We start from the raw sequence: 13385 nt of genomic DNA, 5'->3' as shown, positions 1-13385 counted from the left end.
GGAAGAGGAAGGATGAGCTGAGGAAGTTTCTGATCAAAATAGTCTGACCTACAGTATGAGTATAGGAATTGTTAATAGCTAGATAATGGAGGAGCGGGGCAAGATTAATGATGAAAGGGAAATGGAAATTGAGCAGGAAAAGGACAAGGAAACTGAGCAGGAGAAGGACAAGGAGAATTCGAGCAGGTATCAGGATAAAGCTGGAGAGGGGATAATTCTAGATAAACTCAAAAACTAGTCTAAAGCTTGCATGGGTTTTCACAGGTGGGTTTATGAAGGAATCAAGAATCTGGAAAAAAACTGATAAGCAACAGGAAGAAAAAGGTAAGAAATCTGAAATAAACAAGGAACAATGGAAAAAAGGAATGGGGGAAACATTGGAGAAGATGGAAGCTCAGATTGGTAATCTAGAGGAAGGAAAAACAACTATGAAAAAATTTATGCTAATGATTCTGGATATCTTGACCTTTGTGACTAAGAATTTAGAGGAAATTACCAAGTTCCTTGATGGTTCTAGCACCACCAAACCTATTGTGGATCTAGATATTGATGAGGATGCTATCGAGGCAGGAACAGTGGAAAGTGCTCCTGGTGGTGCGGTGAAAAGAACAAGAGCAAGCATGAAAAAAGCTGATGCGACCTCTTCCAAGGATATCCCTAAGCTTAGGGATAATATTAAAGATTTTCAAGGGACTAGTGGAAATTTGGCTAATGTCCTAAAAAACATTAAGTAATTTTTCTTCTGTCTCTTTTATGTCATGGTTGGATGTGGCTGGTTTTGTTGGGCTTTTTTGCTGATTTTTGCCAATAACTGTGCTAGTTTTTTGGCAATTTGTCTTTTCTTGTTGCTTAATGCTATTATCTTTTAAGGATCTTTTGTAAAGGGTTTCAGGATCCCTTCAAAACCCACTTTTCCCATAATCAAAAACATATTCCAAGATTTCTTCTATGCAAAGTGAAGGAAACAACTCATGTATACATGCTTTATTCAATTTCCAGAAATCTACACATACTTGGATTTCTCTTATCTTTTTATTTTATATCACCATCAAACTTATCTATTATGAATCTTCTACTACTTTGATTATTGTAACTGCCAACTTTTTGTCTGACTCTATCTTCATCTATTTCTTCATATTAGGATTTAGGTTATATGGTCTTTTCCAATATGGTTTGGTATCCTCCTTAAATTGTATTTTCATGGTCCATGTAAGCAATTGACAATTTGAATGAAAACACGATTTAGTAGACTAATTAGGCAATCACAAAAACCCAAATCTATCGCACAAATCTCAATTGCAAATGAATAAAGAATGCATAAAAGAATTAACAATCAAATGAAATGAATTAAAGAAAATCAAACTTCATTGGTAATTTCATTCATCTACCCTCCATTGTCATTGTTTTTTAAAGAAAATCAAACTTCATTGCTAATTTCATGCATCTAGACTCCATTGTCCTTGTTTTTCTTGTGTTGAAGTATCGCTCTCAACATCGTACTTTAAGAAAACCTGCAAAATGGATGCACAAGAATACAAAGATGATGGTTCCTAATAATGAAGATTGAGATTGAATTTATAGATTTTGAGAATTGGTTTGACGGTTGAGATTGATTTAAAAACAAATTTGATCAATGATTGAGATTTGTTGAGAGAGATATGATTTAGAAGTAAGCGGAATTGATTTAGTAGTTGACTGATTTGAGGAATTGCTAAAAAGCTAACTATGAATGCAACTAAAGACTTAATTAGCAAATACATAATTAAAACAATTATTTAATTATGCATAAAAGTGATAAAACAAATATTTTATTTGCTTTTAGAAGAATTTGAATAGAAAAGGCGAGAGATTAAATGAGTTATAGAATTTGTTTAGTTATGGAAGAGAAAAATAAATATTTTATTTATTTTAAAAGGAATTTGATTAGAAAATGTAAGAGATTAAATCAATTAAAGAATTTATTTAATTATGGAATAGAAAAACAAATGAAATAAAGATTTTATTTATTATAAGAGGAAATCGATTTCAAAAAGTGAGAGATTAAATGAATTAAAGAATCTATTTAATTATGGAAGATAAAAACAAATGAAATGATGATTTTATTTATTTTAAGAGGAATTTGATTAGAAAAAGGTAGAGATTAAATGAATTAATGAATTAATTTAAGTATGGAAGAGAAAAACAAATGAAATAAATATTTTATTTATTCTTAGAGGAAGTTGATTAGAAAAACGAGAGATTAAACTAATTAAAGAATTCATTTAATTATGGAAGAGAAAAATAATAAAATAAAATAAATGATTTTATTTAATTTAATAGGAAATTGATTAGAAAAAGTTGTTGGTTGAACAAAAGCAAATGATTAAATCAATTAAAGAATTCATTTAATTATGGAAGACTTAATTAGCTAATTAAATAATTAAAATAATTATTTAATTATGAGAGAAAATATAGATAGATTTAATTAAATAATAAAGATTATTTAGTTTAAGTGATGTGAAAAGGAATTAATCAAATATTAATTTTTTTAAATTAATATTTAAACATTACTAAAATTAATGCTTATAGGCATGACAAAATTTTAGGTGTCTACAATCCATACTTCTTCCTCAATACCATTCATTTTTGTAAAAGTCTAGGGAAAAAACCCTGAATATTTTGTTAATGGCTCAATAATTGATGCGATAATTGGTTCTTCCCAATAGTCCCCTATTTTCCCCATCTTTAGACTATCTAATGTAGCTATATTTTCAACTTAATGGTTGATTGTAATTATGTTTATCAAAGTTTGGCTTGAGTTCTAGTTTCCATTATCCTTCTCCTATCTGAAATGAAGCTTGGGGTCTGCCTCCCCACATCATCTTTGTGAACTTTACAACATCCATTGTGTGTTGGTTGTGCATGTTTATCGAACCACTCTACTAGATTCCATACTCCTTGACTCTGGGGTGGTGGATTCGGCTCTAAGGATACATTCTATGGTACATTATTCAATATGATTTCTTTGATTTTTCTTAGTACCTTATGTATCTATTTGTTTTCATTCCAAAATGAAAAGTATGGATAAAGTCTTGCCGAACATCTTCCCATTCCCTAGTTTACACTTTTCCTTCCTCATTAATATACCATGTTTGACCATTGGTATTAATGTCCAATAGAATAATTGTATGACATAGAGCAAGTGATTGTATTCTCTATCTCTTCTCCGTGTAGTAGCACAAGTGTAGAGACTATGTTTCAGGGTTATTATTCACTAGTATTTGAGATGATGGGGTATTCTCCTTCTTTTTGTAGGTATTAGGCTTTAAGGAGAATTTTGAACATAGGATCTAGTCCAAGATACTGTTATTATGTGTGTTCTACCAACATGTAGCACCACAAAATAATGTGTCTTGTAGTGCTGTCATCCTCACCTTTTTTTCATTGAATGTTTTCTCCATTTTTGAAATATATTCACCAATATCTCCAACTCTACAAAATCTTGCTAACTTAATATGGTAGATACCTTGTTTGGTTTTTTGTGTGTCTAATACTGGTTCTTCTTTATTTGAGGTTGTAGGGGTATGGCTCCTAATCTGAATACTTAGTGGAATCCAAAGAGTGATTGTTGTGGTTTTGGTGTGGAGGTCTAAGATATATTGCATAAGTGTTGGGAAGTGTTATTTTGAAGAGGCGCAACATACAACCTATCTTCAATGCTTAGTGGGATACACTATTTGTTTATTATCGACAAAATATATATTTTTCGTCTCGGGATCTATTATATCGTTAGAGTCAACAACCCATCTTAATTTGAGTAGATTCTTGAATGTATTGAAAAGCTTCTTCATTTCTACCACTTTAAAATCTACATATTGTTTAATGCCCTTTACATTCACCTCAACAATGTTCTAAGTGCCTAATGTCTCCATTCTGAAATCATCAACTAGACTAATATTCATTGGTGTTTTAACAAGCTTCTATCTCCCTAACTTCTCCCATGCAATGGATAGAATAGAATGATATTTAGAACTGCACCCAAGTCCACCCTGACGTACTCCTCTTCTAATATATTGTTCCGAGGTATTTCCTACTTGTTGCTTGCTTCTTTCTTCTCTTCTTTTTTCTTTGGTGATTTATCTTTCACAATTCTCTTGCTTTTAGACCTTGAGGGGGATGGGTCATGGTTTGAAGGTCATGACTCCTCAAAACTTCTTTTTGTCCTCCTATTAATAAATGAAATTTCATTAGTTGCTATACTTAATGCTTGAATAATTTCCTCTTTCTTATTTCCTTCCTCCTTTAAATTATTTATACTTTTGTTAACTAACTTCCCCAAATACTCATTAGTTACAAAGAGGAATTTATCTAGAATTGTAGGAACTCCTTACACATGTCATCTAGTTTGATTGCGATATTCCTAAAGTCCATTTTAGGTTTAGGATTTTGTAGAAAGTTGTGGTAGGGTAGGAGCCTCTTCGCTACTAAATTCCCCTAACAACAATCTTCTTGATCTTCTATATCCTTCCAAATTATTCTCCAATTTTCTTAGTAACTATTCTTCTTTATTCCAACATGAATTTGTCCTTTTTAGGGTCTTCTCCTCTTTGTTTTTATTTATTTTCTCTCATTTCCCAGTAGCACCCACATTGGTGTGCTTAGTGCAGCAACAATATTGGTGTTGTCAAGTCTTGACTTCATCGCCATCTCCACTTTCCTTCTATGTCTTTACTCTCTTTCCAACTTCTATATTTATCTTCTTTCTATCTCATTGGGGTCAGCCTTTCTTTCTTTCTTCTCTATTTCCGTTTTCTCCTTAATCTCTCTTGAATTATTTTTCTCACCTTTTTCCATGGGGCTTTAAGATTTGGGATTGGATTACTCCTATTTTGGGTTGCTTGGTGGATATCCAGTTAGTTGTACTAATGGTCACATCCTTTCATAGGTCTCTCTAGACCTTTTCCCCATTTTTTTCCCCATCCCCTTTGTGCCTAACCCCCATCACAAGGTAGAGATCATGAAGAATTTTTTTTGTTCGATCATATCTCTTATTTCATTTTTTATTTATCTCCTGATCTGATAGCAGTTTTAGGATGTGAACATTTTCTCAACAAAACTTAACCAAGGTCTCAACAATGGAGCCAATGTTAGCAATAAATCTAAGGGATATAGATTGAAGTTCCATACCCAAATATTTTTTGATGATGAAGTATTCTATGCTAGATTCAATCCTATTGAGGCAACAAGGAAAGGTATTCTAGGTCCTACTTAGTTGTAAATTAGAATAAATTGTCACATACACATAATAGACCAAAAATCTTGCAATTATTTGCATTCATATATCAATATATTTCTGTTGCATTCCTTATATCTCATTTATATGTATATCTTATCTATATCTTCTATGTCTTCTATATGTCTCATCTATTCTGGTGAATAAATATTTCCTATCTACTTATATCTACAACAAGGGACATGACCCTTAGATGATATCCCTAAAGTACAACCTATCTTACAAAGCTTCTATTCTAGACCCTCATTTTCAATTCACTATTGCCTATCTTTGGTCTTGTGCCCATGTACTAATTTCTAGCCAACAACCATCGAAGAGCCCTCCCAATTAAATGAAAGCTCACCAAAGAACGATTAACAAAATCTTAAAGAATTCATTTTCCCCAATATAGTTAAAATATGAGAAGAATGATAAAAAATAACTCCTAATGTACGAGCGATGTGCACGACTCTACAAGTTCCACCTATGTTCAATTGAAGCTTATATTGCATAGATGTATTGAAAGCCTTAGGAAATGAAGGCAAATGTGTGATTTTTCATTTACCCCTTTGAAATGAGAGAGAAATTATGTAATCTTTCATATATCCCCTATGACCTTTCATCTCCTCTTGATGGAAAAGTTAGTGGGATCTTTCCATCCTCTTGGAATTAGACATAAACACAAAACATAAATATATAAAATGAATTTTCCACTGAACTCTTAGATGATTTTCTTGTTCTCTATCCTTTTGAGGCCATAAATTTTGCATATAGGCTTGAAACAACATTACATTTTTTAAACATTCGTATTTTTTTAAAAAAGAATCCAAATACTCAAACAAATGAATATTTAACTTCATAGTTTAAAAACTAGATCCATTTCATAAGTAGGAGATATTTTCCACAACAAGTCAAATTGTGATATTCCTATCACGATTCAATTGTGTAGTTTTTGAGTCAAACTCATTGACCCATGTTTCATGAGTAGTGGTTCACAAGAACCCATCTCTCATGAGAATGAATGGTCCACTTAGCACTCATTGTGTCTAGATGATGCTCACAGAGGTGAAGCAGTGGGCCTTCCTTGTAGGTCACCCATCTCAATACTACTCCAACTAGATGGTCACAGAGGTGACCTCCCAAGAAGGCTTAACGATTCACCTTTGTGAGCATCACAACCTTACTCTACATGATACACCTTAATTTTCTAGTCATTCTTTACGTCCTATTTTAATTTTAGTCTTATGTGACTATGATTGAAGGACCCTTAGCATTCCTACCACCTTGCTAACATTAAATTTCATGTAATTACCCATAGATACAAACAAATAACATAATAAAGGAAAGTTCTAAGAATTAAAAATAATTCTAAGAAACCATATTAATTAAAAATAATAAGTAATTTTTCATACACTACAAGATATTTCAAGAAAAAAACTTGTAATTATGCAACATCACCAAAAATATATTATTAAAAAAGACAATTAAAAATAATGAGAAGTTATTTTTTTCTAAAATGTCAATGTCTCCAATTCAATTTGCATCAACATAGATAATAATATTCACTTTCCTTCCCATAATAAATCCCTCATGGTAGCACATAAAATACTTTGAATTAATTACGTTAATTAGTTACCATCATCAAGATCTACTGCTTTGCATCTTCTTAGTCTTAAATCAAAATTCAAAATAGGGTGAAATTCTTGTTCTGAATAAGAGGTTACAGTGACATGATTTCCGTGGATATGAGCTCAGAAATAGGGTGCATACTTCTTATAATACCAATTATGGGTTTCTGGCTCAAATAGGAAATATATTAAGAGAGTTTCGTTCTCCCTAAATTTAGCTCCATTAAAACACAAACGACTTAGTGCAATCACCCTTGGGTTCCATTGTGTCATTTTGATTATTGTGTTCTTCACAGTTAGTGCAATCACCCTTCCTTCATCAGATATTTCAAGATAAGCTCTCTATGTAGTATGTATTCAGTTACTGAGAATTCTTATCATTGTATTCAGATATTTGTGATTGATAAACAGTATGTTATTTGTCTTTGGGTCAGTCTTGTGTTAGGTCAATTAGCAGCACCATGAATGAAGGATTAAGGTCTTATAATCTATTGAATGTCCTTTCCCAAGATTATTATATGCTTTCTTTAGATATACAATGTCATTTCTTGGCTAGACCAATTAGCGGGCCAATGAAGGAAGCATTGAAGGTCTTATAATGTTTGTGGATTACAGATTTAAAAATCATTTATATGGGCGTTGCATTTCAAGGTTACTGTGTTCTTCAAGGTTTCTTGACCGCCATTTTCCCTCTATGGGAAAATGGGATTCTTGTTCTGAAAAAGATATGAGATTGAATTATTTTGTTCTTCACAGTTGATGCAACCATCCTTCATCAGATATCTCAAGGTCAGCTATCTATGTATTCATTTACTTAGAATTCATATCATTGTATCGTCCATGAGCATAGGTGATTTGTGAGGGTATAGAATTAGAGAATGCAATTGTCAAATGGTTAGATTATTTTGCAAGAAAGATTATGTTATTTGCCTGTGGGTCAGTCCTGTGTTAGGTCCTTGGACTGTATAGATTTTCTTTCTTTTTTGAACTTTTTTCTTGGCTAGATCAATTAGCGGCACCATGAATGAAGGATTGAAGGTTTCATAATCTATTGGTTGTCCTTTTGCAAGATTGCTATATGTTTACTTTATTAGATATATTATGTCATATCTTGGTTAGACCAATCAGCAGGCCAATGAAAGAAGCATTGAATGTCTTTTAATCTTCATGGATTACAGATTTGAAAATCATTTATATGGGTATTGTATTTCAAAGTTATTGTGTACTTTTCTGAACATACAATGGTATGTCTTAGTTTCCATGAGTAAATTCTGGTTATATATTAGTTCTAGATTCTGCTACATTGGATTGAATTATAACATGACCAAGACTATCAATATTCCAAAAGCTTGTGCTCTCGATTCTCATGTTATGTCCAATTTTACGGCGTTTACATGGGTGAAAGATGCTATAAATCGTCAAACTCTATTAGGCCACAGAAGTATTTTTGTCCTTGTGATAGTAGATAACCTTCTTCTGCCTGCAACAATGACAGAGCGCCTCAGAATTGTAGGCAGTCTATATTTTTCTCAGTTAATTGTTGACTTGTTCTTGTTTAATTTCCAGTTACGTTAGAGGAGGTGTTGCTGGAAACAAATTTAAGGATTCCTTTGCGCTTAGCTGGACATAAAGATGATAGAGCATGACCAACAGGAAAGTGCTTAGCAGAGGCAATTGCAACAAAACCAGGAAATCCAAGATGTTGTCCTCTTACCTGATGAGGTGTTACTGTTGGTGCTACTGTCTTCTCAAAGATTCAGATGCAAAGACAAAGAATCTCTGCCATCTTCTTTCGAAGACAATCTCCATACACAACGGAAGGGAATTGAATATTTAGATAGAGCCCAAGGAGCTGCGGTAAGATGCCAGGCACCTGCACAAAATGTCCAATGGTCTGCAAAATCAATGGCCCTAGTTGACAACATTCATAACCCAGTTTTAACAGAGACCATGAAAGTGAATGCCGAGTTTATGAATTCCTCCCAGCCCATTGAATCACATCACATGGTATATGAGAAGTTCATTACAGATTAGGATATTTTTCTGTTTGCCAAAGGTATCAACTATAAACAAGGACTAAATGTTGCAACACAAGACCTCCGTTGCATCTTCAATGACACAATAGAAACTACTGTAACTCTATTTGCACTCTGCACAAGAGATCTTTAGGTGTGAGCATCCAGAAGAAGAACAAGTACTTCATCAGTTGCTTGGATACAAAATCACTCTGTCAATCCTTGGAAACCCTATTCCTTCTGTTGTTTATTATGACATCCCACCATCTTATGACAGACCTCTGCAGTATGCTCATGTTAGAACTGCAGAAAGCAAGATGAAACTATGTGCCTGCACCTTGGTGTTTATCTCTGGACTCCGGCCCCTTCTCGCAGCGGATCAACCTGGGTTCGCTCCAATGGACGCATACGCTGCCAGTTCAGTCGCCAAGTATCCAGCAGCAGCGTAAGATTTTATAATTCTTATTATTCCAAACATTATTCGTTTTCCATTTGCAGTGATAGATTGTGGCATTGCAGATCGCAGGGCCTGCAATATGTTAGGTTCAAGATGGTTCCGTGTGGGGTAAATTTACTGCATACGCATCCATGAGCTTCAGGAATGCTTACTCTTATCTCAGGAGGGCCTCTTCAAGTTGGTTTTGTTGACACTCAAGGTAAAACATACACCTGCCTTCTTTAAACACCTGCTTTATTTCCTTCCCCGAATCATTAAACACCTGCTTTATCAAATTAGGTCAAGCTTTCATCGATATTTTGCATCCTGGAGATGTCACCATATTTTCGAGGGGGACACTGCATTTTGAGCTTAATGTTGGAACTGAAGAAACTAATTATATCTCTGCTCTCAACAGTCAAAATCCTGGTGTTGTGGTAGGGAAAACACATTTATTTACTTGTCAATCTGCTAGATACTCCATTTTACTAGTATCCTAATCGTTTCTGTTGATCATGGCAGACAAGCAGCATGCCAATATTGAAGCTTCCATTGAAAAGTGTGGCAACAGCTTTCAACATCACCCAACAAGCTGTGAAGAAATTAGATTCAACGATATATGCCAGTGATTCCCACTCCCCCAAAATAAATGGCGTCCATTGGGAACCATATGCACCGACCCGACATAATGTGAGCAGATATCCATTGCCATGGGCTAAGACACAGGAAGCAGAGTTTTCACACTGTGCTTTCATGGCCAGGGAAAAGTTCCAATGGATGATGTATACCGATGTGGGTGAGTTTGTATTATCTGATTCTTGGTTGAATGAGCAGGTGGGTCCTGAGGACAAGGGCTTTCAGGAAGTAAAACCCAAAAGCAAGGATCTTACTTCAGGGGCTCTCTTGAACATGGTTATGAGTCTAAGTTCACCAGGAACAGCCTTCAAGAATTTCCGAATCTCATATCGGGCAACTTTCCTTCAAGTGTAGGAATTTTGGGCCATCAAGGCTTACCGAACACCCTGAGAGAGAGGCAGGAGAAAAGGTTCAAGTCCATACTTTTGTTGGAAGCAAGTGCTTCAGAACACTTGAAGCACTTGCAGTTAGTTGTTGATCTGATTTTGGTTAATTTGTAGTTACGTTAGAGGAGGTGATGTTGGAAACAAATTTAAGATTCTTTGTGTTTAACTGGAGGTTTGCAAGAAGGATTTGGAAGAAAGACAATAGAGTACAACCTACAGGCATGTGCTTCACAGAGGAATCATTTTCCAACCACTTAATCTGACTGTGCTGCACAGCCATGGATTTTTATTCATCCAAGATGTTGTCCTCTTACTTGATGAAGTGTTACTATCGGTCCCACTGTTTTTTCCGAGATTCAGATTTAGAGACAAAGAATCTGTGCAATGGTTCTTTCTCAAACAATTTCTATACACAACTGAAGTATATAGCCCAATTTTCCCACTTCCTTTTCAAAGCATTTTTGCCTTTGTATTGTTTGTATTTTTGATTTTTTGTTTATTCGCTTCTTTGGGTTTGTTCTTGGTTTCTGATGTGATTCCTAAAGTCTCCAACTAGAAATTTATTTATGTTTTTTGCAAGTTTAAAACCCTGTCAATGTTTTTTTCGTAGTTCCTGCTATTCTTGTTTTTCTTTTCTTTTCTTCGTTTTTCAGCTTGTCGAGCAGCCTATCTTTCAATATGTCTAGCTTTTATCGCTTTTTTGTGCTCTTGGAACCTTTTATTTAGTTTTTGCACTCTTTTTAAGCATTTCTGCTAGTCTTCTAGCTCGAATGCCTTTTCGAGGTTCTTAACTTCCTTTGGAGTAGTTGCGGATTCCAATTTTTGTAATCTCTGTTCTTTCGTCTTTTGTCTTTCTTGTTTTTGTTGTCTCCTTTCCTCTTTGATTTTTCGAAATTCTGAGAGTTTGCTTCTTGTTTGGAATTTCAATTTGCTTCAGTTTGTATAAAAATTGTTTGAGAAAAAACATTGCAGAGATTCTTTGTCTTCAAATCTGAATTTTGGAGAAGGCGGTGGGACCAATAGTGACACTTCACCAGGCAAGAGGACAACATCTTGGATGAATTAAAATCCATGGCTTTGCTTCATAGTCAGATTCAGGGATTGGAAATGATTCCTATGTGAAGCACTTGCTTGTATGTTGTACTCTATCATCTTTCTTCCAAATCCTTCTTGCAGACCTCTAGGTAAGCGCAAAGGAATCCTTAAATTTATGTCTGATAACAACTCCTCTAAAGTAACTCTAACTTAACCAATGTCAAGTGAACAACTAATTAAGAAAAATTAGAATAGGGAATGCCTAAAATTCTCAGCTGCTGTCATCTATTGCAAGCACAAGAAGGTTATCCATTATGGCTACATATTACAAGGACAGAAATACTTCTGTGGCAGTACCAGCGTTTGAGGATCCATATCATCTTTGACTAATACTTCTATGGCAAGTTTCCTTCAAGTGTAGGAATTTTGGGCCATCAGGGCTTACTGAACACCCTGACAGAGGGGTAACCCGAAGGTACAATCCAGAGAGAGGTAGGAGAAAAGGTTCAACTCCATAGTTTTGTTGGAAGCTGCCTCTACTTCATTGTTTAATGTAATACACCGTTTCCAGCTGAAGAAGGGATACAGGACATTGTATGTGCAGTCCTCCATGGCAATGATAAATCATTATAAATATTAGGCATGGATTGAGTTTAAGGTCATGTTTAGGAGTCGAGTATCTGCCTATGTTATGGATTGGAGTGAGTCTAAATATTCTGCTTCTCAGGACAGAACACCTGGCCTTAGCAATAAGGCCATTCAGCCAGATGATTGGGAACATAGATTTTGTGAGGTGATAGATACTGCATTGAAAGATTTTGCAATCAGGGTGTTTTGAATCTTTTGATTGAGTAATTAGCGAACTTCCAAATTAGAATGGCAGTTATAAATCTAATGTTTAATGCTCATATACCTCAAATTCTGTTTACTTGTATATAATAACAAATCGGTATTTTAGGGGTGATTCATTGCCCCAGGTTTAAACTTGACAATTTGAACTTAATGCCAAAGGCAAAGAGGGTAGATCAATCTGTTACAGCATAAGCCGTATTTGAAATCATAAATTAAGTAAAAGAGCATAACTGTACCATGATATGTTTCACCAAGACAAGTCTTATTTGAAAGCATTTGGTGAAAATAAAAGTGTTAAATTTTTTATGGTTATAATCTCAAGACTAAAAGTTTTCCTTACTGTTCACCCCAGATTTCCTTTCTGCATTTCCTTCAAGTTCCTTCCTGAATAAGTCATTGTAGATGTTGAACTTGAATGAGTCGTTGTAGATGTTGCTTGCTTGCTACACTTATGCATATAGTTAACTTCTGATAGACACAACCTTATTGATAGGGTTTATAATCAAGCTAACTCAAAATTTAATTCACAATTTTTGTAATTTTCTTTTTAAAATTGATTAATTTTGATTAACGAATAAATTTGGAGATTAACTGGTTCCAGGCTTCCAGCTGGTCAGGCCACAAATGAGAATCCTCACCTCAAGAATCAACATAACCAATCCATCGGAGTACTCCATGTGCCCAAATAGTTCGTAGACATACCAAATTGAGATGATTGGATTTTGTAGCTTGTGGTGTTTATGTCACATATTGGTGATAATGTTTTCAAAAGCAAATCCAAAAGAGCGTAGACATTCAACATTGTGGCTGCTTTAGGTAAGTTTACGGTTTGGACACCATGACTGACAATTGTTTAAAGTTCAACCAAGATACTGAGCATTATAGTAAGTCAAATATTTCAAACTTTAGAAGGAATTATTAGAAGGTTTAATATCATGGGATTGAAATTGTCTGTATGCTTGGATTGTGCTGGTTACTTTAGTTCCATATCACCTTGATGATTTGCATGGGGATGTTCTATTCAGCCAGAGTACTTATGTATCAATGCATTAAGCCTGTGAACAACATTCACTTCAAGATGGAAGCCACCTTTCAAGTTGATATGCATCATCAAATACTCTGTAAAGGAGCAGAGATTGCTCTGTT

General features: G+C 34.5%; 1 protein-coding gene across 2 annotated transcripts in view; it reads left to right on the top strand.

Annotated features, from left to right (window-relative positions):
- LOC131857213 (uncharacterized) overlaps nt 1–11874 on the top strand; it is a 37086-nt gene extending 25212 nt beyond the window's left edge. Inside the window, exons 1-4 of one of the 2 annotated variants that reach the window (XM_059209447.1) lie at nt 8220–9339; nt 9414–9550; nt 9631–9767; nt 9853–11874. In XM_059209447.1, the coding sequence (XP_059065430.1) occupies nt 9496–9550; nt 9631–9767; nt 9853–10320 (660 nt within the window). In that variant the 5' untranslated portion in view covers nt 8220–9339; nt 9414–9495 and the 3' untranslated portion in view covers nt 10321–11874. Of the gene's footprint in view, nt 1–8219; nt 9340–9413; nt 9551–9630; nt 9768–9852 lie in introns of those variants that run through there. The other variant, XM_059209448.1, reaches the window with a different exon arrangement.
- Nucleotides 11875–13385: the final 1511 nt, after the last annotated feature.

The sequence above is a fragment of the Cryptomeria japonica genome, chromosome 7 (assembly GCF_030272615.1).
Source record: "Cryptomeria japonica chromosome 7, Sugi_1.0, whole genome shotgun sequence".
NCBI classification, from domain to species: domain Eukaryota; kingdom Viridiplantae; phylum Streptophyta; class Pinopsida; order Cupressales; family Cupressaceae; genus Cryptomeria; species Cryptomeria japonica.
This window is presented reverse-complemented; position numbering and strand designations above follow the sequence as displayed.